The following is a 27,105-nucleotide window of genomic DNA, read 5'->3' as shown; positions in this document are numbered from 1 at the left end:
CTCCCCTCACAGACATTCCTGCCTGTGCTTCCTCCCGGTATCCCGCTTTCCCACTTACCTCAGGGCTTTGGTCTCCTTCCCCCGGTGAACCTAGTTTAAAGCCCTCCTCACTAGGTTAGCCAGCCTGCTGGCAAAGATGTTCTTCCCTCTCTTCGTAAGATGGAGCCCGTCTCTGCCCAGCACTCCTCCTTCATGGAACACCATCCCATGGTCAAAGAATCCAAAGCCTTCTCTCCGACACCACCTGCGTAGCCATTCGTTGACCTCCACGATTCGACGGTCCCTACCCAGGCCTTTTCCTTCCACGGGGAGGATGGACGAGAACACCACTTGCGCCTCCAACTCCTTTATCCTTCTTCCCAGAGCCACGTAGTCCGCAGTGATCCGCTCAAGGTCATTCTTGGCAGTATCATTGGTGCCCACGTGGAGAAGCAGGAAGGGGTAGCGATCCGAGGGCTTGATGAGTCTCGGCAGTCTCTCCGTCACATCACGAATCTTAGCCCCTGGCAAGCAGCAGACTTCTCGGTTTTCCCGGTCAGGGCGGCAGATAGATGACTCAGTCCCCCGGAGGAGAGAGTCCCCGACCACCACCACCCGCCTTCTCCTCTTGGGAGTGGTGGTCGTGGAACCCCCAACCTCAGGACATCGCATCTCATGCCTCCCAACCAGCGGAGTCTCCTTCCGCTTTCTCCCCCCAGACGTATCATCTGGTCCACTCTCCGCATTGGTACCTGTGGAGAGAACATGAAAGCGGTTAGTTACCTGTGTCTGTGTTACTGGAACCCGGACATTCCGCTTACCTCTTCTGGAGGTCACATGTTGCCAAGCTTCTTCACTGGCCTCTTGGCTCATCTGTGCAACCTGCTCTATATCTTTAGAGCTTTGTGCCCCTAGAAGGCTATCCTGAGTTTGGTCCAGAAAATCCTCAGTCTCTCGTATACAACGCAGGGTCGTTACCTGTTGCTCCAGACCTTCAATCTTCTCTTCCAATATGGAGACCAGCTTGCACTTTGTACAGACAAAGTCGCTTCTGTCCTGTGGAAGAAAGACAAACATGGCACATCCAGTGCAGGTCACAACAGCTGAACCCCCCCCTTCCATATCACCTACCTACTATGAGCTTCCTCAGAGACGTTGGCAAGATGTAAGCCTCACTGGGCTCACTCCAGGCGAACTCCCAGGCAAACTCCTGCTGTGAGCTGCTCTGCTGTCCCCGCTGCTCCGCTGCCGCTCAGCTGGTTCGCGAGGCTCTGGCTATTTTTAAACAGCCAGGCTTCCCTGACGCAAACACACAGACACCCTAATGCCCGCCCCCTGCAGGCTAGCAGCCAATCAGACACTCACTCAGGCTCTCTCCCTGCCCTCCCAGCAAACACACGCTCGGATACTTCCTCAGCAAGCAAACACACACACTCGGATACTTACCAGTCCCAGGCAAACTCCTGCTGTCATAGATATTAAGGTCAGAAGGGACCATTATGATCATCTAGTCTGACCTCCTGCACAGTGCAGGCCACAGAAGCTCACCCACCCACTCCTGCAATAAACCTCTCACCTATGTCTGAGCTACTGAAGTCCTCAAATCATGCTTTAAAGACTTCAAGGAGGAGAGAATCCTCCAGCAAGTGACCCGTACCCCATTCTACAGAGGAAGGCGAAAAAACCCCAGGGCCTCTTCCAATCTGCCCTGGAGGAAAATTCCTTCCCGACCCCAAATAAGGTGATCAGCTGAACCCTGAGCATGTGGGCAAGATTCACCAGCCAGATACCCAGGAAAGAATTCTATGTAGTAACTCAGATCCCACCCCATCTAACGTCCCATCACAGGCCATTGGGCCTATTTACCATGAATATTTAAAGATCAATTAATTGCCAAAATCATGTTATCCCATCATACCATCTCCTCCATAAACTTATCGAGTTTAATCTTGAAGCCAGATAGAACTTTTGCCCCCACTGCTCCCCTTGGAAGGCTATTCCAAAACTTCATTCCTCTGATGGTTAGAAACCTTTGTCTAATTTCAAGTCTAAACTTCTCAATGGCCAGTTTATATCCATTTGTTCTTGTGCCCACATTGGTACTGAGCTTAAATAATTCCTCTCCCTCTCCTGTATTTATCCCTCTGATATATTTATAGAGAGCAATCATATCTCCTCTCAACCTGCTTTTGGTTAGGCTAAACAAGCCAAACTCTTTGAGTCTCCTTTCATAAGACAAGTTTTCCATTCCTCGGATCATCCTAGTAGCCCTTCTCTGTACCTGCTTCAGGTTGAATTCATCCTTTTTAAACATGGGAGACCAGAACTGCACACAGTATTCTAGGGGAGGTCTCACCAGTGTCTTGTATAACGGTACTAAAACCTCCTTATCCCTACTGGAAATGCCTCTCCTGATGCATCCCAAAACCGCATTAGCTTTTTTCACAGCCATATCACATTGGCAGCTCATAGTCATCCTATGATCAACCAATACTCCAAGGTCCTTCTCCTCTTCCGTTACTTCTAATTGATGCATCCCCAACTTATAACTAAAATTCTTGTTATTAATCCCTAAATGCATAACCTTACACTTCTCACTATTAAATTTCATCCTATTACTATTACTCCAGTTTACAAGGTCATCCAGATTCTCCTGTATAATATCCCGATCCTTCTCCGAATTGGCAATACCTCCCAGCTTTGTATCATCCGCAAACTTTATTAGCACTCTCCCACTTTTTGTGCTGAGGTCAGTAATAAAAAGATTAAATAAGATTGGTCCCAAAACCAATCCCTGAGGAATTCCACTGATAACCTCTCTCCAGCCTGACAGCTTTCAATATCTTTCAATCCTCATCTTTCAATATGACCCGCTGTAGATTCCCTTTTAACCAATTCCTTATCCACCTTTCAATTTTCATATTGATCCCCATCTTTTTCAATTTAACCAATAATTCCCCATGTGGCACCATGTATCAAATGCCTTACTGAAATCTAGGTAAATTAGATCCACTGTGTTAACTTTGTCTAAAAAGTCTGTTATTTTCTCAAAGAAGGAGAACAGGTTGGTTTGGCACAATCTACCTTTTGTAAAACCATGTTGTATTTTGTCCCATTTACCATTGACCTCAATGTCCTTAACTACTTTCGCCTTCAAAATTTTTTCCAAGACCTTGCATACTACAGATGTCAAACTAACAGGTCTGTAGTTACCTGGATCACTTTTTTTTTCCTTTCTTAAAAATAGGAACTATGTTAGCAATTCTCCAGTCATACGGTACAAACCCTGAGTTTACAGATTAGTTAACAATTCTTGCTAATGGGCTTGCAATTTCAGGTGCCAATTCCTTTAATATTCTTGGATGAAGATTATCTGGGCCCCCCAATTTAGTCACATTAAGCTGATAGGTTTCAGAGTAGCAGCCGTGTTAGTCTGTATTCGCAAAAAGAAAAGGAGTACTTGTGGCATTGTTAGTCTCTAAGGTGCCACAAGTACTCCTTTTCATTAAGCTGATAGAGTTTCGCTTCTACCTCAGATATGGTAATATCTACCTCCATATCATCATTCCCATTTGTCATGCTACCGTTATCCCTAAGATCCTGAGTAGCCTTATTAAAGATGAGGCAAAGTATTTGTTTAGATATGGAGCCATGCCTAGATTATCCTTAATCTCCACTCCATCTTGTGTTTAGCAGCCCCACTTCTTCTTTGTTTTCTTCTTATTTATATGGCTATAGAACCTTTTACTATTGGTTTTAATTCCCTTTCTAAGGGAACTGTACTTGACTTTTAGCCTCTCTCACTTTATCCCTACATGTTCTGACCTCAATAAGGTAGCTTTCCTTGCGGATCCCTCCCATCTTCCACTCCCTGTATGCCTTCTGCTTTTTTAAAATCACCTCTCTGAGATGCTTGCTCATCTAGCTTGGTCTACAACTCCTGCCTATGAATTTTTTCCCCTTTCTTGGGATGCAGGCTTCCGATAGCTTCTGCAGCTTTGACCTGAAGTAATTCCAGGCCTCCTCTGCCTTTAGATCCATAAATTCTTCAGTCCAATCCACTTCCCTAACTAATTTCCTTAATTTTTGAAAGTCAGCCCTTTTGAAGTCAAAAACCCTAGTCGCAGATTTATTTTTGTTAATCCTTCCGTTCAGTTTGAACTGAATTAGCTCATGATCACTTGAACCAAGGTTGTCCCCTACAACCATTTCTTCTATGAGGTCCTCACTACTCACCAAAACCAAGTGAACCTCCGCAGCCCAGACTGAATGCCACACAACTGGCTGAGTGCAGGAGTGGCTGCAATTGCAGTTCATAGCCGCCTGAAGCTGCTGTTGTTCCTACTGAGTAGTTAGCTAGAACACTACCTCTGGACACCTTCAATCCCGCACCCCCCGTTCACCAACCTATCCAGCCTCAGTTGCCAGGTTCTGTGCAGTTCCACATCCTTCCTCTGCGACTGCTTGGGGTAGTGCATTTACCTATTCACTACTACACATGCAGCTGCACAAAACACGACAGGCACTGGCTGCTGGTGACAGAGGGTGGGGTGGTTTTGCAGCCCACAACCAAGCCCCTTGCATTGGGATGCTTGCCATTCCGTTTGCTGTGTTTTGCACACTGGCGAAGTCACAATATAATTGATGGGACAATGCCTTAAATTAATGGTTTTCAAACTTTTTTTTCTGGACACCCAGTTGAAGAAAATTGTTGATGCCTGCGACCTAAGAGAGCTGGGGATGAGGACTTAGGGGTGTGGAAGGGGCTCAGGGCTGGGGCAGAGGGTTGGAATGCAGGGTGGGGCCAGGAATGAGGGGTTCAGAGTGTGGGAGGGGGCTCTAGGCTGGGGCAGGAGGTTGGAGTGCAGGATGGGGTCAGGGCTCCGGGTGCAGGCTCAGGGATGGGGCCAGAGATTTGGGGTTTGGGGTGAAGGAGGGGGCTCCAGGTTGGGGGGGCTCAGGGATGGGGGTGGGGTTTGGGGTGCAGACTTACCTTGGGCGGCTCCTGGTCAGCAGCGCAGCAGGGGGTGCTAAGGCTGGTTTCCTGCTTGTTCTGGCACCGTGGACCGTGCTGCACCCTGGAAGTGGCCAGCAGGAGGTCCACCTCCTAAGTTGAGACATGCAAGTGGCCCTGCACGGTTCTCGCCTGCAGGCACCGCCCCCGACCCAGCCAATGGGAGTGCAAAGCCAATGCTCGGGGAAGAGGTAGTATGCGGAGCCCTGTAGCCCACCTGCCTAGGAGCTGGACCTGCTGCTGGCCGCTTCCGGGGCACAGGACAGCATCAGAACAGGTAGGAACTAGCCTGCCTTAGCCAAGCAGCACTGCCGATGGGACTTTTAATGGCCCAGTCAATGGTGCTGACCAGAGCCACCACGACCCAGTAGTGGATCGGGAGACACAGTTTGAAAACCACTGCCTTAAATGATAAACCCTCCCTAGCTGATGGCAGGGCCTTTTCACTAGTGGATCTTCAGCTATTGGGATTTTCCCTCTGGCAATGCAGCAGAGGCTACATTTGGCAAGCTTCAGGAGCCAGAGGAAGGGCCGTGGAGACCCATTAGGATTTACAGACCTGCGCATCTGACAATTTACTAACATACAAAATAACTAGGGCTGTCAAGTGATTAAAAAAAATTAATTACAATTCATCAGTTAATAATAGAATACCATTTATTTAAATACTTTTGGATGTTTTCCACATTTTCAAATATATTTACTTCAATTACAACACAGAATACAAAGTGTACATTGCTCACTTGATATTTATTTTTAATTACAAATATTTGCACTGTAAAAACAAAATAGTATTTTTCAATTCATCTCATATACCATAGTGCAATCTCTTTATCATGAAAGTTGATCTTACAAATGTAGAATTATGTAAAAAAAGCCTGCATTCAAAAATAAAACGATGTAAAACTTAGTGCCTACAAGTCCACTCAGTCCTATTTCTTGTTCAGCCAAACAAGTTTGCTTACATTTGCAGGAGATAATGTTGCCTGCTTCTTGTTCACACTGTCACCTGAAAATGAGAACAGGTATTCACATGGCACTGTTGTAGCTGGCATCACAAGATATTTACATGCCAGGTGCGCTAAAGATTCATATGTCCCTTCATGCTTCAACCACCATTCCAGAGGACATGTTCTTGCTGATGACAGGTTCTGCTCAATAACAATCCAAAGCAAAGATCGACATGTTCATTTTCATCTTCTGAGTCAGATGCCACCAGCAGAAGGTTGATTTTTTTTTTTTAGTAGTTTGGGTTCTGTAGTTTCCGCATAGGAGTTTTGCTCTTTTAAGACTTCTGAGAGCATGCTCCAACATCGTCCCTCTCAGATTTTGGAAGGCACTTTAGATTCCTAAACCTTGGGTCGAGTGCTGTAACTATCTTGAGAAATCTCACATTGGTACCTTCTTTGCCTTTTGTCAAATCTGCAGCAAAAGTGTTCTTAAAATGAACATGTGCTGAGTCATCATATGAGACTGCTATAACCTGAAATATATGACAGAATGCAGGTAAAACAGAGCTGGAAACATACAATTCTCTCCCAAGGAGTCACAAATTTAATTAACATTTTTTAAACAAGTGTTATCAGCAAGGAAGCACATCCTCTGGAATGGTGGCTGAAGCATTAAGGGGCATACAAATGTTTAGCATATCTGGCACATAAATACCTTGAATGCTGGCTACAAAAGTCCCATGCAAAAGCCTGTTCTCACTTTCAGGTGACATGGTAAATAAGAAGGAGGCAGCATTATCTCCTGTAAATGTAAACTAACCTGTTTGTCTTAGTGGTTGGCTGAACAAAATGTAGGACTGAGTGGACTTGTAGGCTCTACAGCTCTACATGGTTTTGTTTTTGAGTGAAGTTACATAACAAAAAAAAAATCTACATTTGTAAGTTGCACTTTCACAATAAAGAGATTGCACTCCAGTACTTGTATGAGGTGAACTGAAAAATACTATTACTTTTATCATTTTTACAGTGTAAATATTTGTAATCAAAAATAATATAAAGTGAGCAGTATACAATTTGTATTCTGAGTTGTAACTGAAATCAATACATTTGAAAATGTAGAAAAACATCCCAAAATATTTAAGAAATTTTAGTTGGTATTCTATTGTTTAGCAGTGTGATTAAAACTGCGATTAATTTTTTTTAAGTTAGCTGCGATTAATCAACAGCCCTAAAAATAACTATCCAATCCTCTGCATTGTGTTGCTTTGCAAAACCTACATTATTCACACACGAATCACATGAACAAGTGGGATGGCTCCTTTTCCTTTTGCTAAGCAGGCAGGGCTGGTCAGAAATGGGGGCAGCAGGACTTGCTTCAAAAGCAAGAAAATTTTCATAACAACTGGAACATTACCAAGTCCACGGAACTGGCTCAGAAGCAGGACATCATTTCTGCTATTAGACTGAATCCTGGGCAAGAAGGAGGGGAATTTTACACACAGCATAGAATCATAGAATATAGAATCATAGAATATCAGGGTTGGAAGGGACCCCAGAAGGTCATCTAGTCCAACCCCCTGCTCAAAGCAGGACCAAGTCCCAGTTAAATCATCCTAGCCAGGGCTTTGTCAAGCCTGACCTTAAAAACCTCTAAGGAAGGAGATTCTACCACCTATGGTACATATGGTTATCTACCATATGTACGATAACCGCCATTTCCGGCCAATCCTGGTTTATGTTCTGACAAGGGCACAGGAGGTGGTTGGTAAGAGGGCCAACAGGACTGAAAATGCCAGCTCTAGAGCAGCCAACATCACTAAAGCTGGCTAGATAAATTTTTTCAAACACAATACAGGAGAGAGCTATCATTCTCTTCCTCCTTTAGTGACTGTTTAAACAAGCGCCAGGAGGTTCCACAGGTGACTGCTGAAAGAGGTACAAATACAGAACAGTATTTGCAACCCTCCACCCATGGAGAAAAAAGGAGATTGACAAGGAGATAGGTGTCAGAGTAGCAGCCGTGTTAGTCTGTATTCGCAAAAAGAAAAGGAGTACTTGTGGCACCTTAGAGACTAACAAATTTATTTGAGCATAAGCTTTCGTGAGCTACAGCTCACTTCACAAGTACTCCTTTTATTTTTAAGGAGATAGGTGGAAAGAGGAGCCTAGAGCCTAATTTCATTTTTAAAATAAACTGCTACCTAGATGAACTAGACGTAGCATCTATTGACCTCCAGAAGTCACCTACTACAGGACAGGCCCAACAAAGAAAATAACAGAACACCATCACCTTCAGCCCCCAACTAAAACCTCTCCAACGCATCATCAAGGATCTACAACCTATCCTGAAGGACAACCCATCACTCTCACAGATCTTGGGAGACAGGCCAGTCCTTGCTTACAGACAGCCCCCCAACCTGAAGCAAATACTCACCAGCAACCACACAACAGAACCACTAACCTAGGAACCTATCCTTGCAACAAAGCCCGTTGCCAACTGTGTCCACATATCTATTCAGGGGACACCATCATAGGGCCTAATCACATCAGCCACGCTATCAGAGGCTCGTTCACCTGCACATCTACCAATGTGATATATGCCATCATGTGCCAGCAATGCCCCTCTGCCATGTACATTGGTCAAACTGGACAGTCTCTATGTAAAAGAATAAATGGACACAAATCAGACGTCAAGAATTATAACATTCAAAAACCAGTCGGAGAACACTTCAATCTCTCTGGTCACTCGATTACAGACCTAAGAGTGGCAATTCTTCAAACAAAAAAACTTCAAAAACAGACTCCAACAAGAAACTGCTGAATTGGAATTAATTTGCAAACTGGATACAATTAACTTAGGCTTGAATAAGAGACTGGGAGTGGATGGGTCATTACACAAAGTAAAACTACTTCCCCATGTTTATTTCCCCCCCCCCATCCCTCCACTGTTCCTCAGAAGTTGTCTACTGCTGGAAATGGCCCACCTTGATTATCATTACAAAAGGTTTTCTTCCCCCCACCCCCGCTCTCCTGCTAGTAATAGCTCATCTTAAGTATCACTCTCCTTACAGTGTGTATGGTAACACCCATTGTTTCATGTTCTCTGTGTATATAAATCTCCCTACTGTATTTTCCACTGAATGCATCCGATGCAGCCATTTTAGGTGCAGCACTGCAAATTTCACGGCCAAATGGTGCCCATACAAGCATAAACTCATGCAGACTCAAGCTGTAGTTCTTTCTATGGACACTTTCTTCTCAGCAACAGACCTAGTTCTGCCACCAGTCAGATCCAAGGAGCCCCACTGATCCACAGAACTTCAGCTCATACGATGGCAGAAACCTCCCGTGATTCTATAGATTTGGCCAAACTAGCTCTGCTGCAGGCCCTTATTCCTTGCTCCTTTTTTCCCTAAGGCTCAAGGGCACACGGAAAGGCTGAACCAATTTTTCATTTTCTCAGCTGCTCTCAAGTTTTCCTGACTTGATAACATCTTTCGAGCACAATGTCATCTTCTAGAGCAGATGAAAGGGAGGACTAGAAAGCTAGAGTGCTCACAAGCATAAACAATGCTTGAGAAGTATGGAGCATTCTGACATATACAGCTCAGGGACTCTGGGTTTTTTCCACCTTATTCTGCGGGATGGATAGCCTTATGCAGTGAGTCTCAAACTTTTGTACTGGTGACCCCTTTCACATAGCAAGCCTCTGAGTGCAACCCCCCGTATAAATTAAAAACACTTTTTTTATATAATTAACACCATTATAAATGTGGGAGGCAAAGCAGGGTTTGGGGTATGGGCTGATAGCTCATGACTCCCCACATAATAACCTCATGACCCCCTGAGGGGTCCTGACCCTCCAGTTTGAGAACCCCTGGCCTAATGGGATCATCTGGGCAGGTCTCACCTGATCAATTCCCTGCATTGCAGGGGCATCAGGCATTGGTGGCACCTCAGTTTCTTCTGTTTTCTGCCTGGGGCACACAATGTTTCAGTCTCTCCCCACTGAAATAATTTAGTCAACTCATTAAGCTCAATACAGTATGAAATGTAATAGCCTGTGAAATACAGTAGGTCAGACCAGATCCCTTCTGGCCTAGACTGTAGGTACCAGTACTGTGGTAGTTCATACTTTAGTTCAGGTCTTTAACTCATTGCTGAAGCCAGTTTTCTTGCCCACAATAACTAGACATTTAAGTTTATATGAAAAATGTATCCCTCTTCTCCAATTTTCAACAGGCTACCTACCGCTGCAGTGTACAGAATGCAATGAACAGAAATACACCTATTGCATTGGGGGAGAGGAATGTTGTGCTTATTAGTGATTTGTTTTGTTTTTTTAACAAGGTACCGTTGCATCTGTTACAGAAAACTGAATGAAAAGGAGTACTTGTGGCACCTTAGAGACTAACAAATTTATTAGAGCATAAGCTTTCGTGAGCTACAGCTCACTTCATCGGATGCATAGACACAAAACATGTACGTTATGGCAGCTTGGAGCATGACGACCAGACACGTGGAAAACTGGGAATGCTTTTGACTGCTACAGGAAGCTGGGGGCAGAAGCGCCAATGAAGGTTGTTTAAAGTGGACTCCTCCCAAGTTCCGGAGATAACTATTCTGTGACAGAAACCGGTCAACTGTCAGGAAAAAAATCACGACGTTACAATGAGACACTGCTTTCCTTACTACACACATTTAAAATTGGGTAAAGTTCTGTGGCTAAAAAGTCATCATGTCTCAGCCAGCCGTTTCCTCTAACTCTCCTTCAAGTGCAAAGATGTTTTTCAGAGTTCTTTGTCAGGCAGCAGGAGTATATATAAAGGATAACCCTTCCTCCAAGGCTGGGGGACAGGAAATTCTTTTCATTTCTGGGCAGAAAGCTTTTGGAACAGCACTCTTCCCCTTCCCTCCACTCCAGTGGCTGAAAGTTTGAGGTTTGCTGCTCTAGTTCCATCCATCTCTCTGATGGATCAAAACAAATCACTAAAATCACTAAAAGGTTCTATAGCCATATAAATAAGAAGAAAACTAAGAAGGAAGAAGTGGGGCCGCTTAACACTGAGGATGGAGCGGAGGTTAAAGATAATCTAGGCATGGCCCAATATCTAAACAAATACTTTGCCTCAGTCTTTAATAAGGCTAAAGAGGATCTTGGGGATAATGGTAGCATGACAAATGGGAAGGAGGATATAGAGGTAGGTATTACCATATCAGAGGTAGAAGCGAAACTGAAACAGCTTAATGGGACTAAATCGGGGGGCCCAGATAATCTTCATCCAAGAATATTAAAGGAATTGGCACCTGAAATTGCAAGCCCATTAGCAAGAATTTTTAATGAATCTGTAAACTCAGGAATAGTACCGAATGATTGGAGAATTGCTAATATAGTTCCTATTTTTAAGAAAGGAAAAAAAAGTGATCCAGGTAACTACAGGCCAGTTAGTTTGACATCTGTAGTATGCAAGGTCCTGGAAAAAATTTTGAATTTTGAAGGAGAAATTAGTTAAGGACATTGAAGTCAATGGTAAATGGGACAAAATACAACATGGTTTTACAAAAGGTAGATCGTGCCAAACCAACCTAATCTCCTTTTTTGAAAAAGTAACAGATTTTTTAGATAAAGGAAATGCAGTGGATCTAATTTACCTAGATTTCAGTAAGGCATTTGATACCGTGCCACATGGGGAATTATTAGTTAAATTGGAGAAGATGGGGATCAATATGAACATCAGAAGGTGGATAAGGAATTGGTTAAAGGGGAGACTGCAACAGGTCCTACTGAAAGGCGAACTGTCAGGTTGGAGGGAGGTTACCAGTGGAGTTCCTCAGGGATCGGTTTTGGGACCAATCTTATTTAATCTTTTTGTTACTGACCTTGGCACAAAAAGTGGGAGTGTGCTAATAAAGTTTGCAGATGATACAAAGCTGGGAGGTATTGCCAATTCGGAGAACGATCGGGATATTATACAGGAGAATCTGGATGACCTTGTAAACTGGAGTAATAGTAATAGGATGAAATTTAATAGTGAGAAGTGTAAGGTTATGCATTTAGGGATTAATAACAAGAATTTTAGTTATAAGTTGGGGACGCATCAATTAGAAGTAACGGAAGAGGAGAAGGACCTTGGAGTATTGGTTGATCATAGGATGACTATGAGCTGCCAATGTGATATGGCTGTGAAAAAAGCTAATGCGGTTTTGGGATGCATCAGGAGAGGCATTTCCAGTAGGGATAAGGAGGTTTTAGTACCGTTATACAAGGCACTGGTGAGACCTCACCTAGAATACTGTGTGCAGTTCTGGTCTCCCATGTTTAAAAAGGATGAATTCAAACTGGAGCAGGTACAGAGAAGGGCTACTAGGATGATCCGAGGAATGGAAAACTTGTCTTATGAAAGGAGACTTAAGGAGCTTGGCTTGTTTAGCCTAACTAAAAGAAGGTTGAGGGGAGATATGATTGCTCTCTATAAATATATCAGAGGGATAAATATAGGAGAGGGAGAGGAATTATTTAAGCTCAGCACCAATGTGGACACAAGAACAAATGGGTATAAACTGGCCACCAGGAAGTTTAGACTTGAAATCAGACGAAGGTTTTTAACCATCAGAGGAGTGAAGTTTTGGAATAGCCTTCCCAGGGAAGCAGTGGGGGCAAAAGATCTATCTGGTTTTAAGATTCTACTCGATAAGTTTATGGAGGAGATGGTATGATGGGATAATGGGATTTTGGTAAGTAACTGATCTTTAAATATTCAGGGTAAATAGGCCAAATCCCCTGAGATGAGATATTAGATGGATGGGATCTGAGTTACTATAGAAAATTCTTTCCTGGGTATCTGGCTGGTGAATCTTGCCCATATGCTCAGGGTTTAGCTGATTGCCATATTTGGGGTCGGGAAGGAATTTTCCTCCAGGGCAGATTGGAGAGGCCCTGGAGGTTTTTCGCCTTCCTCTGTAGCATGGGGCATGGTTGACTGGAGGGAGGCTTCTCTGCTCCTTGAAGTTTTGAACCATGATTTGAGGACTTCAATAGCTCAGACATGGGTGAGGTTTTTCATAGGAGTGGTGGGTGACATTCTGTGGCTTGCGCTGTGCAGGAGGTCGGACTAGATGATCAGAGTGGTCCCTTCTGACCTTAGTATCTATGAATCTATGAATCTATGTGTTGTGTGAGGTGCATGCTATTAGCCAGGATGGGCAGGGATGGTGTCCCTAGCCTCTGTTTGCCAGAAGCTGGGAATGGGCAACAGGGATGGATAACTTGATGATTACCTGTTCTGTTCACTCCTTCTGGGGCACCTGGCATTGTCGGAAGTCAGGATACTGGGCTAGATGGACCCTTGGTCTGACCCAGTATGGCCGTTCTTATCCCAATGCTAAAAAAACCACCAGTCCCACCTAGGAACTGGACAGGCTGCATTTCAATTTCCTTCCGGAAACCTTGTCAAAGTACCAGATACAGAGCACCAACAGGGAAGGAGACTGAAACCAGCTTGCCAGGGCAGACTGGCTGTGCAAGCAAGCAAAGTCTTGTGGTTTTTGGACGTTGGACTTGTCAGAGAGACGACACAGATGAAGCACAGAACTTCTTTTACAGATACAAATCTACTGAGGTATATCCCTACTCCCCAACTGAAGGCAAAGGGATGAGAGAGTGGTTCCTAAAAAGTGGTAGGAAGAGGAAGAAAAGTGGAGGTTAAACTAGACATTTAAAAGCTTTCTACTGAAGAGTATTTCTCTGCTTCTGGATTGCAGCACTCAGCATTCATTGGGAGGTCAGCCTGGAAAAGGGAAAGGCCTTTTGAAGACATGCAGGGAGTGTGGAAACAGACTCGGAAACACGGGAGCAGCAGCAGCCGCTGAGCCTGAGGCAGGAAGAGCCATGTTGGGTTAAAACTGCTGTTACATTAAAAAAGGAACTTGGCAGTGGCCGTGGTGATCGTGCCCTTCCCTGTGAGAGCTACGCCCCACCTCTGCAGAGGGGTCCGTTTCCATTTGGGAACCACTGAACTCACACTGCACCCCTCTCCATGAGTGTATGCTCTGCAGGGCAGGCCCCTGTAGAGTTTATTACTTTCTTCATAAAGGCTTCTGTGTGCGGCAAACAACAGAGAGAGAGAGAGACCACCAGCACAGGGAAGGCACATCACATTTTTCCTTACAATTCTTATTTCCTCCATCCCCTCTCCACTCCCCGCCCCCCCGCAATAAAAAAGCAAAGGTTTTCACAACCATTCCTAGTAGGAGAGCTGATCAAAAATATTCATTGCACCTAGCTCCTGTGTAGCTAGAGTTTGCAGTATACAGGCAACAGGCTAACCACATTAAAGGCTGAGCTCCTATTTCCAGTTATGGCATCCTCAACCACATTTGCTCCCCTCTGCATGGCCCACATGTGATTACATCTGAGTGTCACTTGGCACACAGTGCAGTTTTCAGAGCAGGACTAACCCAAAGGTCACAATGAACTAGGCAGTACATTTGGGAGGGCAGTCTGTCTTCATCCAAATGGGTCTCTCCTCTGGCTCTAATTACCAGTTCACGTCAGGTACTGCACCACAAGGAACATGACCACGCAGCTCAAGAGCATTCCGCCGATCATGAAGTATTTGTCCTGGAAAGCCCGCTTCTCAATCAGTCGCATCACTGTGTTCGATAAGCCCAGCATGTTGGCAACATCTAGGATTTTCTTGTGAGTGCCCTGAGAGTGACCAGGAGTAAAAAAAACAAACCCGTTAGCTTTGTGTCCCAGCACTTTTCATACCACACGTTAAGGACATTTCAGCTCTGGAGACAGGTGGCTGCCTATTTGACCCCCACATAGGGGATGGAGCTCCCCACTGACCAACAATTCTCACCATTCAAGAGGGAACAGGACACTTGGGAATCAACTGAGACAGAACACACAAAAATTAAAAACAGGAGGGAGATCAAAGGTCCAGAATGAAGGATCCAGAAGGGGATGCCACACTGAGGATCTCAGACAATGTACACTGCTCCAAGATGTTGTTAAGGGAACCATGTCAGAGAACTTCTGGGTGGTGACCAGATATATGATCTAACAAATATATGCAAGATTTTACAGTCAGACATACCTCCCTCACCCAGTTTCTTCCTCCTAGACTGATGGATGGCCAATGCCAGGAGGCTGACAACGTCTCAAGACTTGTGGGGCCATTGACAGGGTGTGTAAAAATGAAAAGGTGTATGAGAAATGCATCCAGAATCTCAATAAGAGGATCTGGAGGAGACAGAAGAGGGCCTGCAACCTGGTGCACCATGCCTGGTATGTCCCACGGACTCCTTCCTGCTGCTAAAGGGGGTTGGACTAGATGACCTCCTGAGGTCTCTTCCAACCCGTATCTTCTATGATTCTAAAGGGGCAGGTATGGAGGTATCTGAACTGCACCAGCCACACTCCCATATTCATAGCTACGTGAAGGAGCCACCAATTTACACCCTTGGAGAGCCCTGGAACCAGGGGGGGATTAGTAAGTGGCCCACTGGGGATCTTCACCATTGCATGATGGCAGTATGCTCTGCCACTCAGTGTTGGGCGGGACCGAAGGGCGAGGAAGTGTACAATTACTGAAAACAGTGTTAGCAACTTTGGATTTGAACTGGACTGTGACTGAAACAGCCATCTGACAGTAACCAATCTAGCCAGGTTTGAACAGGCCACCATTACTACTCCCCATCATCTGTGTAACAAACAGAACTGCATATTGCAACAGATACCAACGTTATCACTTGTGTACACAGAAGCACTGGTATTCGCCTTATTTGTTGAAATTAGTTTCTTCTCCCCAGCTGATGACACTGCTAAGATTTCTCCTCCCCACCCCTTGGGGCTCACATTAAAATTTGGGAACACTGCACCTTCAAATTCAACCTTCTGTCTGCCTCTGCAGCAGCCTATAATACTTCAGTCTCTTTCAAAGAATCCTTGTTGCATCAGAAAAAACAGAAGAAGCAGAACCCAGAGAAGTATATAGTTTTGCCTTGCTTGGAAAAAATGAGCCCATTAGTGGTCGTTCTTGTTAGACCAACCAGAAAAGGCTGTAGGTAGGCTAGCTGAGACTACCATGTTCCCAGGGCCACTCCTACTCATGAGTCCAACCCACTTCCCGCCATCCGCAGCACAGAGAGGAAAAGGGCTGAGACCAAAAGAAAAGACACTAGATATTTATATAAACTGCTCCCAAGCACTTTCACCCTTTGCAAATTTGAGATGCGGCACTTCCTCCGCTGGTAAGCACATTATGGCTAGACTCCTTCAGAGCCAGGATGGGAACTTTCAAGGTTTGGTCATGAAACCAGTCTTATTTACAGTGGAGAGTGCAAGAATTCAGGACTAATAAAAAAGTTTAGTACCGACACCCTTTGAGTCCTCTGGTCTGCCAGAGAAAAGGCCTAGTATACCCAGCAGCAATGTACGCTTTCCCAAAGTGTTTCTGTGTCAATATGCCTCAATCCTGGAGAGAGCGTGTCGCTAAGGGTAAGAGCTCTACCACCATGGCTCTTTCAGTTCTTGATTGATCTGAGCAGAGTACCAGAAAGAGGGCCAATTCATTACAAAGTCTGATGGTGTTTTTGGTGATGCGCACACTTGTTTCCTGGAAATTGGATAGACCACAAGCACCACACAGCCATCAGATAGTAACAATTTTAGGATCTTACTGACCTGGGCTGGATGTGACTCAGTGATGTAGAGGTGAACAGTAATACTGGAGACAGCTTGAGTCACACAGTCCCCCAAAAGGAAGCAATGTCAAAACATTTAAGGAGGCAGTTAAGCAATTCTCCCCACGTTTAGCTATGACTTTTGAAAGTCTGCTGTCTTTTGACTGTCACAATACAACAAGTTTGTAAGTGAAAAAGCTTAAAATGTTAACCCATAAATATCATGCTGATGCATTTGAGCGCCCCTCCACCCTCTGCACCAGTTCAGGTTTCCTTAGTCATTCTCTCTCATGTCCCATGAAAGAGTTAATTCTGTATCTTTGAGCAGCTGACTGTCACATTTGAACAGAGCCTGAAAATCTTTAAAATAAGGGTGAAATGTCCTATGATCAAGGGACATCAAGAGATATGGCCCCTTTCAATACAGAAATTCAGACAGGGATAGACTGTTTACATGTGCTGGCTCTTTGAGACAGCATTTTTATCACATATCTCAAAAAAAAAGTCAATTACTTTACAGCAGTCTTAATATAAGTAGCTGAAAGATCTTTCCAGATATTAAGGCCTGGTCTACACTCAAAACATATACCGGCATAGCTATGTTGATCAGTGGGGGTGGGGTCTTTTTTTTTTTTTTTTAAACCACCAAACATAGCTATGCCAGAATAAGTTATAATGTAATGTAGACGCACTTATATTGGCATAAAAGTGTTTTTGCCGGTATAGCTTACGTCTCTCAGGGAACTGGTATAAGCTACACAGGCAAATAAGCTGCATCTATACTAGAAGGGTTTACTGCTGTAGCTATACCAGCAAAACTTTTCTGGTGAAGACAAGGCCTTAGTCTCAGAATTCATCTATAAGGTATGCATTATTTCCCCATTTTAGAGATGGGTAGACAAGATAAAAAGAAAAGGAGTACTTATGGCACCTTAGAGACTAACAAATTTATTTGAGCATAAGCTTTCGTGAGCTACAGCTCACTTCATTGGATGCATTCAGAATAGCATCCAGGGGCCCTGATTCCTAGTGTCCTGCTAAGGCATCCTATCTCAAAAAGTTGTTTCAAGTTATTGTCTGTTACTGCCTAAAACAAGTTTTGAGGGTTTGAACTTGCAGGTCAGTTGAAGTGCAGGACTGTTCTTGCCCAGCACTCTGAACCTGAAGTGCTGGGTTTAAACAAACCAAGATGTGTCTATTAGGCCTGGTCACCATAAATGAAGAAACTTGGGGACTTTTTGGTAAAAGGGATGCCCCACCTTTAGTGTCATTCTCTGGTCCCTCAGCCCATGCAGAATGCTGGTCCCACTGCCAATAAGATCATCCATGCCACGATGGGCATTCTGGAGGGATTCATTAAACTGTAATGTTTCGTCGATCGGTATGGTGGTGTCAGAGTCCTGTGGGGAAATGCAGTGTCTTGGTTACCTCTCCAGCTTGCTGAGTCGCGCTCTCCCTCCCCCAACCCACTAGGCAACTGTTTGATCCAGAATGGACAGACAAAAAATGAGCAGAGCGTGGGGGGGAAATCTTGGGGCAAGTTGTTTTGTTTTTAAGGGAATGAACTATACAGATATGATGGCATCAACACTAGGAAACTGTTCAGATGAGCCTAAGCTGACAATGCTTGAGGGAAAGGTTGACCAAAGAGATCAGAGTTGGTCTAACTCTGCTCTCTGACCAAAAAGTGAGCAGAATCAGACTAAAGCTGGGTGCTTTTGAAACCTCCACTTTAAGGCCATGTAGAGAAGAGTACTACAGTATGGAGCACTGAATTTGTCACTAAGCAGCAGAAAGGGGATTTACAAGGGAGTCACTTTATCATGGTCTGTAAGTATCCACAGGGAGAAGATTCTGATACCAGAGGGCTCTTTTAAAAAAAAAAAAAGGACATAAGATGTAATGGCTGAAAACTGAAGCTGACATTCACTCTAGAACAGGGGTGGGCAAACTACGAGCCGCGGGCCGCATCTGGCCTGCCAGCCATTTTAATCTGGCCCTTGAGCTCCTGCTGGGGAGCAGAGTCTGGGGCTTGCCCTGCCCCGGCGCTCCGGCTGGGAAGCAGGGTCGGGAGCTGCTCAGAGTGGCTCCCGGAAGCAGCAGCATGTCCCCACTCTGGCTCCTATGCATAGAGGCAGCCACAGGGCTCCACACGCTGCCATTGCCCCTAGCACCGCCCCCGCAGCTCCCATTGGCCAGGAACTGCAGCCAGTGGGAGCTATGGGGGTGGTGCTTGTAGATGGGGCAGTGCACAGCAAAGCCACCTGGCCGTGCCTCCTCGTAGGAGCTGGAAGGGGGACATGCTGCTGCTTCCGGGAGATGTTTGAGGTAAGCGCCGCCCAGAGCCTGCACCCGAGCCAACCCCTGTGCCCCAACCCCCTGCCCTGATCCCCCTCCCGCCCTCCAAAACCCTCGGTCCCAGCCCGGAACACCCTCCCACACCCCAAATCCCTCATCCCCAGCCCCACCCCAGAGCCTACATCCCCAGCCAGAGTCCTCACCGCCCCCTCCTGCACTCTGAACTCCTCATTTCTGGTCCCACCCCGGAGCCTGCACAGCCTTCACACCCTCCCACACTCCAACCCCAATTTCATGAGCATTCATGGCCTGCCATACAATTTCTGTACCCAGATATTGCCCTCAGGCCAAAAGGTTTGTCCACCCCTGATCTAGGACAAAGGCACAAATTTTTTTAACAGCAACGATAATTGGAATACACGGCTCTAGGACTCATCGATTAAGTCTGAGCTAGAACATCTATTTTAGCAGGACACATCTAACTATAAAGTTCTGGGTTTGACACAGGAATCACTTGGTGAAATTCTAGGGCCTGTTGTGGGAAAGGTCAGAATAGGTGATCACAATGGTTCCTTCTGACACTAAAAAATACATTAAAAAAAAAAATCTATGAATCCTCTCTTCTCTGGACATATGGCAGATTAAAAACAAGCCAGGCAATAGACAGTGAGCCATGACAGAGATCATGCACTCCCATCCTGTTTTATAGACAGTATCCCTTGTGGCACTGTAAAAAGTGGGTATGGGAAGACTGTTCCAGCTGCTTCCTTGTACTCTGAATGGCAACAGCATCACCCCTTTTCACTCTAATGGGAAGTGTAACATGTGAGAATTAAATAATAACATGGACCCCTGAGAATGCCCTGTGGCTTTATTGTGTAGGCTTGTGGCATCACACTTGTCCAGAGCGGATTCTGATGATTATCACAGCGATACACTGATATGGTGCTGAGGGTGCTTTAAACATGCTCATCATTTGACCACACCTTTCTTCTGGCTATAATGAAACAACAACCAGAAAAAGGGAGTTTAATTTCAGCTGAGGTTCTCTTCAGTCAATGGAGAGAGAGTTTGGGAGTTCAAATTATTTGAAGAGCAGGGCCGTTGACTAGCAAAGGCATCCCTTATACCAAGCATTTATTAGGCACTGGACTTCAATTAAGTGTTCATGGCTTTGAAGAAAGAGTCCAACTGCAAATCGCTCAGCGATCAGTCTCATGGATTGTCATTATCCTATAAGTCCATTACGCTTCGGAGCAAAACGACCTCAATTTCCAATGCAAGAAATTTTTCAGGCCACCTTTATACATTACAAATCACCAAGAAGAGGGCATAAGCCTAATTTTTTCTTCTTTAATTAGGACACCACCATAATGCTAATACGATAAAATCATGTTATTTCTACAGGATGGTGCAGAAGAAGCTTTAATATAAAGATGAAATTTAAATATCTGTAAATGAAACAAAAGGTCCCAAACAATATTATAGTTTTCAAGAGTCCCATTTTCCATCCTAAAGAGCTTGATTCAGTTTGGTTATATACTTATCTCACAAATTTTTGCTTAACACGACTGCATAAGATACAATACTATGGGTAACAGAAAAATGCAGAATTATGTAGATCATAAGCTATCAAATTTTCAGGGACTTTAGAGTCCCAAAAGCTAAGTGCTGCAGCTGAAGCAAGAATTTTATCTATTTCTGAATTAAAGGGACAGGCTAGAGCTTTAAAAGTGATAGCCTGTACTTTCTTTTTAAAAATTTGTTGTTAAAAGTCTCACTGAACATGTAACTGAAAAAGTTTAGAGGAAAACACTCTCTCCATATTCCAGTTCACATTTTGCATCTGACAGCCCTTCATACAGGTAGTGTTACTGTCATTCTATTGTCAGTTTCCTCATGTGTGGATTTTTCACAAAACCAGGAAGAGAAAAATCAATGTTAGGAAAATGCAATTGTAAAGATATAAGAATTTGCAGGGGAACTCAATGGAAGTCACAGCACACAAAACGGTAACTTTTAAAGAGAGACTACATTTCAAGATGGCATTCTTCAATGGGACAACCATCTATAGCTTTGGAGTGGCCAAACAAAAAGCTAAATCCTCAAGAGGTGCATTTACATTGGCCTTGGCACAACTGTCATGAAAATTTAACAGCTCAGGCCTCTGTTTTGCTTGATGTCCCTTTACAATAGTGAACGAGGACAGGAAAAATCAATGGTATTTTATTTGTCTGAAAAAAAGTTACTGGTCCTGGCTCGAAGGAGCAGAAGTCTGGCAGCTTGACCTAACTGTTGTTCAGAGCAGAATTTCTCTGTTTATTCACATGGTGGTAGATTCTCACCATGCAGAAGCTAAGAACTAAACTGTATTTAACATTTAAAAGCAGCATTTGAGACTAAAGGGCAGCTGCCATCTTGCAAGAAAGTTATGCTTATGGCAGAGGGAGGTAGGAGACCCCAGACTCAAACTTAAGCCTGTTTCCACCTAATTCTTGTTTGAATCAGAAAAGCTTCGGCACAGAAACACTCTTCCAACTGCACAATTTTACTCCAGACAAATGAGAAATAACTGGCAATCACTGGCACTGAGGTAAGTAAAATACACTTTTAAATGATATCACTTTCCAACCAGAACGCAGCTCAAATGCTATTCTTAAAGGACATTTCAAAGCTATCTGTGTTGCTGTTGTGGAGTGATTACATAAACTCTCATATTCCTGAACTGGAAATAACCTTTACATTTTTAACAGTGAGGGTAATTAATCATTGAACAATTTACCAAGATTTATGGTGGATTCTCCATCATTGGAAACTTTTAAATCAAGATTGGATGATTTTCTAAACCATTTGCTCTAGTTCAAACAGGAATCATTTTGGGAAAGCTCTATGGCTCATGTTATGCAAGAGGTCAGGTTAGATCACAGTGATCTCTTTTGGCCACAGAATCTATGAATCACTACAAAAAGCACAACAGGGGTAGTTCTTTCTAGAGAAATTCTCTCTCTTTTGTGCTTGCCATTTAACAGTTTTGGCTTTGCTTTTAAAAAGTTGCCTTACATCCAAATCCAGTGTTTTCTTTTTCTACCTTCATAAACATTTGCATCATCTCGCAGAAGATGCTTTATGGCAGGGGTGGGCAAATTTTTTGGCCCGAGGGCCACATCTGGGAATAGAAATTGTATGGTGGGCTATGAATGCTCACAAAATTGGGGTTGGGGTGCAGGAGAGGGTGCAGGCTCTGGGGTGGGGCCAGAAATAAGGAGTTCAGGGTGCGGGAGGGGGCTCCGGGCTGGGGAGTGGGTGCGGGGTGTGTGTGTGTGGGGGCGGGCTCTGGCTGGGGGTGTGGGCTTTAGGGTGGGGCTGGGGAGGAGGGGTTTGGGGTGTAGGAGGATGCTCCAGGATAGAGGGGTTTTTAGAGGGTGGGAGGGGGATCAGGGCTGGGGCAGGGGTGAGAGGAGAGGCTCGGGGGTGCGGGCTCTGGGTGGCACTTACCTCAAGCGGCTCCCAGAACCAGTGGCATGTTCCTTCTCCGGCTCCTACATGGAGGTGCGGCCAGGTGGCTCTGCTACACACTGCCCCATCCGCAGGCACCGCCCCTGCAGCTCCCATTGGCTGTGGTTCCTGGGCAATGGGAGCTGCGGGGGCGGTGCTTGGGCCGGGGCAGCGTGCAGAGCGGAGCCCCTTGGCTGCCTCTATGTGTAGGAGCCAGAGGGGGGCCATGCCACTGTTTCCGGGAGCTGCATGGAGAGGCCCCCAACCCTGCTTCTCGGCTGGAGCGCGGCAAGCACCAGGCCCCGCGCCCCAGCGGGAGCTTGAGGGCCAGATTAAAACGGCTCGCAGGCCGTAGTTTGCCCACCCCTGCTTTATGGTCTAATCCTGTATCTCCTCCCAAAACCTTGATATAAAGGAGGCTCAAGGGATATTTACATTAGCAGTGAAAGTGCGTGCCAAGAGCTCCTCTCGCTGTTTTTCCTGCTGCTCCCGATTGTAACGGCGATGCTGGAAGTTCCTCAGTGCTGACTGTAGGTGCTGGACATCATATTTCAGCTGGTCAACTCGGCTAGAAAGAGTCAATGAGAGAAAGACAATAACCCAAGGAAAATTCATTGACAAAACACATTGTTAATGCAGAGTAAAGGTTACCCAGAGGTATCTCATGCTCTTCCAGAATATCAAATTCAGCAAACATGTGAAAACCAGGAAATACAATCTGCTTAAGTTACACACCCACACACAGCCTACACTCTGCCCTCTTTGAGCAATGCTTCAATATGCTCATAACACATACTGGCACTCTGCTTTTCCACTGTATTAAACAGGAGCTGCCTATACCTGTTCTACACTCAAACACCACACTGTTAAATTTTACAATTCCAAGACTTTTACAATCTCTTCATTTTTATGTGCTTGATGTCATCTAACATGATACTTTCACTTACCCTTCATTAAAACTACAGACTGCACTCATCTCCCATCCTGACAGTACCCAATGCCAGGTGCCCCAGAGCGAATAAACAGAACAGGCAATCACCAAGTGATCCATCCCCTGTCGCCCATTCCCAGTTTCTGGCAAACAGAGGCTAAGGACACCATCCCTGGCCATCCTGGCTAATAGCCATTGATGGACCTATCCTTCATGAATTTATCTAGTTCTTTTTTGAACCCTGTTATTCTCTTGGCCTTCACAACATTCTCTGGCAAAGAGTTCCACAAGTTGACTGTGCGTTGTGTGAAGAAATACTTCCTTTTGTTTGTTTTAAACCTGCTGCATATTAATTTCATTTGGTGACCCCTAATTCTTGTGTTATGAGGAGGAGTAAATAACACTTCCTTATTTACTTTCTCCACACCAGTCATGATTTTATAGACCTCCATCATATCCCCACTTAGTTGTCTCTTTTCCAAGCTGAAAAGCCCCAATCTTATTCACCTCTCCTCATACAGAAGCTGTTCCATACCCCTAATAATTTTTGTTGCCCTTTTCTGAACCTTTTCCAATTCCAATACATCTTTTTTGAGATGGGGCGACCACATCTGCACGTATTATTCAAAATGTGGGCGTACGCTAGATTTATACAGAGATAATATATTTTCTGTAGTATTTTCTATCCCTTTCTTAATGATTCCCAACATTGTTAGATTTTTTTGACTGCTGCTGGACATTGAGTGGGTGTTTTCAGAGAAGTATCCACAATGACTCTAAGATCTCTCTGTTGAGTAGTAACAGCTAATTTAGACGCCAACATTTTATACTCAATGCACTCCTGTAATGAGGTGTGCATGATCTCTCAAGGTACACATGCACCTCTTTTCTTTGATCACACACACTCTGGGGTCAGGTAGAGGGGCTCACACACACACCAGAGGGGCACCACCCCTCCAGATTGCTTCATATCTATAACAGAGCTCTGCCAAGCTGCTCCAGCTAATCCCATTCAGTACAGTTACACCTAACACAACAAATGCAGCTGGAGTACATGCAGGTAATTCCCAGTGGCTACTGCCAGTTTTCGAGCGGCAGAGTTAAGGCTGTGTGAGCATATACCTTAGCTCTTCATTGCCTGATTTTCAAAAGTTTATGTTTTCTGGTCTTGAAGGGCACAAGAAACCACCAGGCAACCTTAAATCTGCATTAATTTTTTTGGTCAGCAAATCATTGTGCTTTAGTTCCCCGTCTGCACTACAGAGACTATACTACTTTCTTTTTTTTCCTCATGTGTTGTCTGTGTCACCCCTTTCTAACCTAAGCACTTAGTCAAAACTTGGGGTTCTGTGGGTTATTTCAGCTAGGAAGAGAAATCAATGTTAGAGTCAAGTATTTCCTTTGATACAACCCTGTTTATTTAGAGAAATGTACCAAATCTTGCTTCCCTGTATGCAGCAGAACTCAAACAGAAGATCTTTATTTTATTCTAGAAGGGCATGAGAAACCAGCAGGCAATCTAACTTTGCGTTATCCAAGTATTCTGTCAATGAATTTCCTAGTTTTTTTTTTTTTTTTTTTTAAAAACAGAAAGAGAAATGTTGGTAGGAGTTAGTGGTCATTTAGGCAGTTATGTAGGTTTGCAGCTGAGATGCTACTATAGATCTCAAAGAACTTTACTGTAAGGAGGGAAACATCATTATCGCCATTATACAGATGGGAAAACTGAGTCCTAGTCTATACTACAAAGTTGACATGACATTTTGCATCAACCTAGTTATGCATGTCTACACTGAAATCTGTCTCCCACTGCTGCAAGTACCCTGTTACGCTAACGTAGTAACATCATCTCCCCGAGCGGCGCAAAACCATGGTCCATGTATGGAGGTTGACACAGTGTGAGCGTAGACACTGTCTTACTTATGTGAACCTTAACAGTCCTTCAGCAGCTATTCCACAATGCCTGATACAGACTGCTCTGGTCACAACTGTGAGCTCCAGTGCCCAGGGGTCATAGAAACTGGAAACCCCCCCGCCTCACTTAAAAACCCCTATGAATTTTTGAAATGCCTTTTGCTGATTGTCCAGCTGAGCAGCAATCCACTGTTGTGTGCAAATGTCCAGCTGACTTTGCCAACTACATGATCCAGACATGTGCCTGCCTGGAGTAGACAAGAGATATTGGACATCCTATGGGGAGAAGAGACTGTGCAAGTAAGTACAGCTCCAAACCAGCCGTAGAAATTTCAACATCTACAAGCAGATTGCTCAGGGGATGCCAGAGAATGGGTACGACAGGGAGCAGCAGCAGTGCCTTGTGAAAGCCAAGGAGCTGCGGCAGGCAGACCAGAAGGCCAGAAAGGCCAACGAACAATTGGGTGAAGAGCCATAGACATGCCACTTTTACAACATGCTGCATGCCATACTTGGCAGAGACCCCCACCACAACCCCACACACCACCATGGATATCTCCAAGAAGCTCAAGTCACAGGCACCTGCTGGGAACAGCAAGGAGGTGAACAAGGAAGAGGAGGAGTATGGGGGACAGGTGACCAGGGGATCCAGCTGTATAGCAAGCCAGGACCGGTTTTTGACTCCATGGCAGTCCAGCCAATCAAGCACAAGCGAGCCCAGTGCAGGGGAAGGAACGTCAGGTACGTTTATAAATAAAATTTCCATTGTAAGGGTGGCACCCCCAAATTAACAGGACAAAAATTTCAACTTTTCATTAATTTACTCACACCAGCAGAGGTAGCGGTACAACAAAGGAAGGGAGTGTTGCTAACTGCTTTTCATTCCCCTGCAGAGTTTGGCAGCTGGGGCCATGCAGAACAGTTTATTTATGGACACGGGGATGTCCCTTGAATCCTCCTGAGAGATCTCAATGAAACTTCCCTGGAAGTACTCTACAATCCTCTCCCAAAAGGTTTCAAGGGAGAGCTACCTTATTTCTTCTTCCGTAATAGGACACTTTCTCAAGCCAGGTGGCGAGAACTTCAGCAGGCACCATTGCTATAAACTAACTAGCGGCATACAAGCCTAGGCGGCTTCAGGATGCCAGCAGCAGCTGTGCTGTCTCTACTTGGATACTCTCAGGAGTGAGATATCAGCTAAAATCACAAGAGCCTGTGGAACATGGTGCCAGTATTCAGTATTTAGTACCATTGCCCTACATTCATAGTTTCATGCAACTGAGCAATTTCCTCCTCTCTTCCCACACCCTTGGCAGATCATACTCACCATAACTTGAGTTGAGAGAGGATCCAAAGCAGGAGTGTCAATATTCTAGTCTTGTTCTACACTTCTGGGGAGCAAGAAAAGGGGCGATTTCTGCATCTTCCATTCCTACTATCCTGACTATACCTTTTGTGTTTTATCTAGCTGTGGTCACTGCAGCCTTGAAGGGGACTCTTCACACAAGTGGAACGACTGACTCAGATAAGGAGGAGAAAAAAGGAGGATGGTGGGAGGACATGTTCTGCAAGACCCTTCCAGCTGGTGCTGCATCAGACCTTGACAGAGGGCCTGGAGGTGTATGGCAGGCCGTACAGAGAAGGAAAGACCAGGCAGAAGACAGACTCAGGAAAAGGAGAGGGAGATGCACCAGAACACAATGGAGCTTCTCCATCAGCAAACTCAGATGCTGCAGATTCTTATGGATCTCCAGGTTCAACAACCCTGGGCTCGAATGCCATTGCAGTCGTGTCAAACTGCAGCACTGTGCCTCCCTACACCCACCCTCAGCATC

At 44.9% G+C, this 27,105-nt stretch overlaps 1 protein-coding gene across 2 annotated transcripts in view; it reads right to left on the bottom strand.

Annotated features, from left to right (window-relative positions):
- Positions 1 to 13,978: 13,978 nt before the first annotated feature.
- The window catches only part of GOSR2 (golgi SNAP receptor complex member 2), a 29,031-nt gene continuing 15,904 nt past the window's right edge, over positions 13,979 to 27,105 (bottom strand). Inside the window, exons 4-6 of one of the 2 annotated variants that reach the window (XM_038385760.2) lie at positions 22,861 to 22,993; positions 17,892 to 18,032; positions 13,979 to 14,650 (exon numbers count right to left, since the gene is read on the bottom strand). In XM_038385760.2, the coding sequence (XP_038241688.1) occupies positions 14,489 to 14,650; positions 17,892 to 18,032; positions 22,861 to 22,993 (436 nt within the window). In that variant the 3' untranslated portion in view covers positions 13,979 to 14,488. The remainder of the gene's footprint in view (positions 14,651 to 17,891; positions 18,033 to 22,860; positions 22,994 to 27,105) is intronic. The other variant, XM_038385762.2, reaches the window with a different exon arrangement.

This window comes from Dermochelys coriacea, chromosome 27 (assembly GCF_009764565.3).
Source record: "Dermochelys coriacea isolate rDerCor1 chromosome 27, rDerCor1.pri.v4, whole genome shotgun sequence".
In the NCBI taxonomy this organism is placed as follows: Eukaryota; Metazoa; Chordata; order Testudines; family Dermochelyidae; genus Dermochelys; species Dermochelys coriacea.
This window is presented reverse-complemented; position numbering and strand designations above follow the sequence as displayed.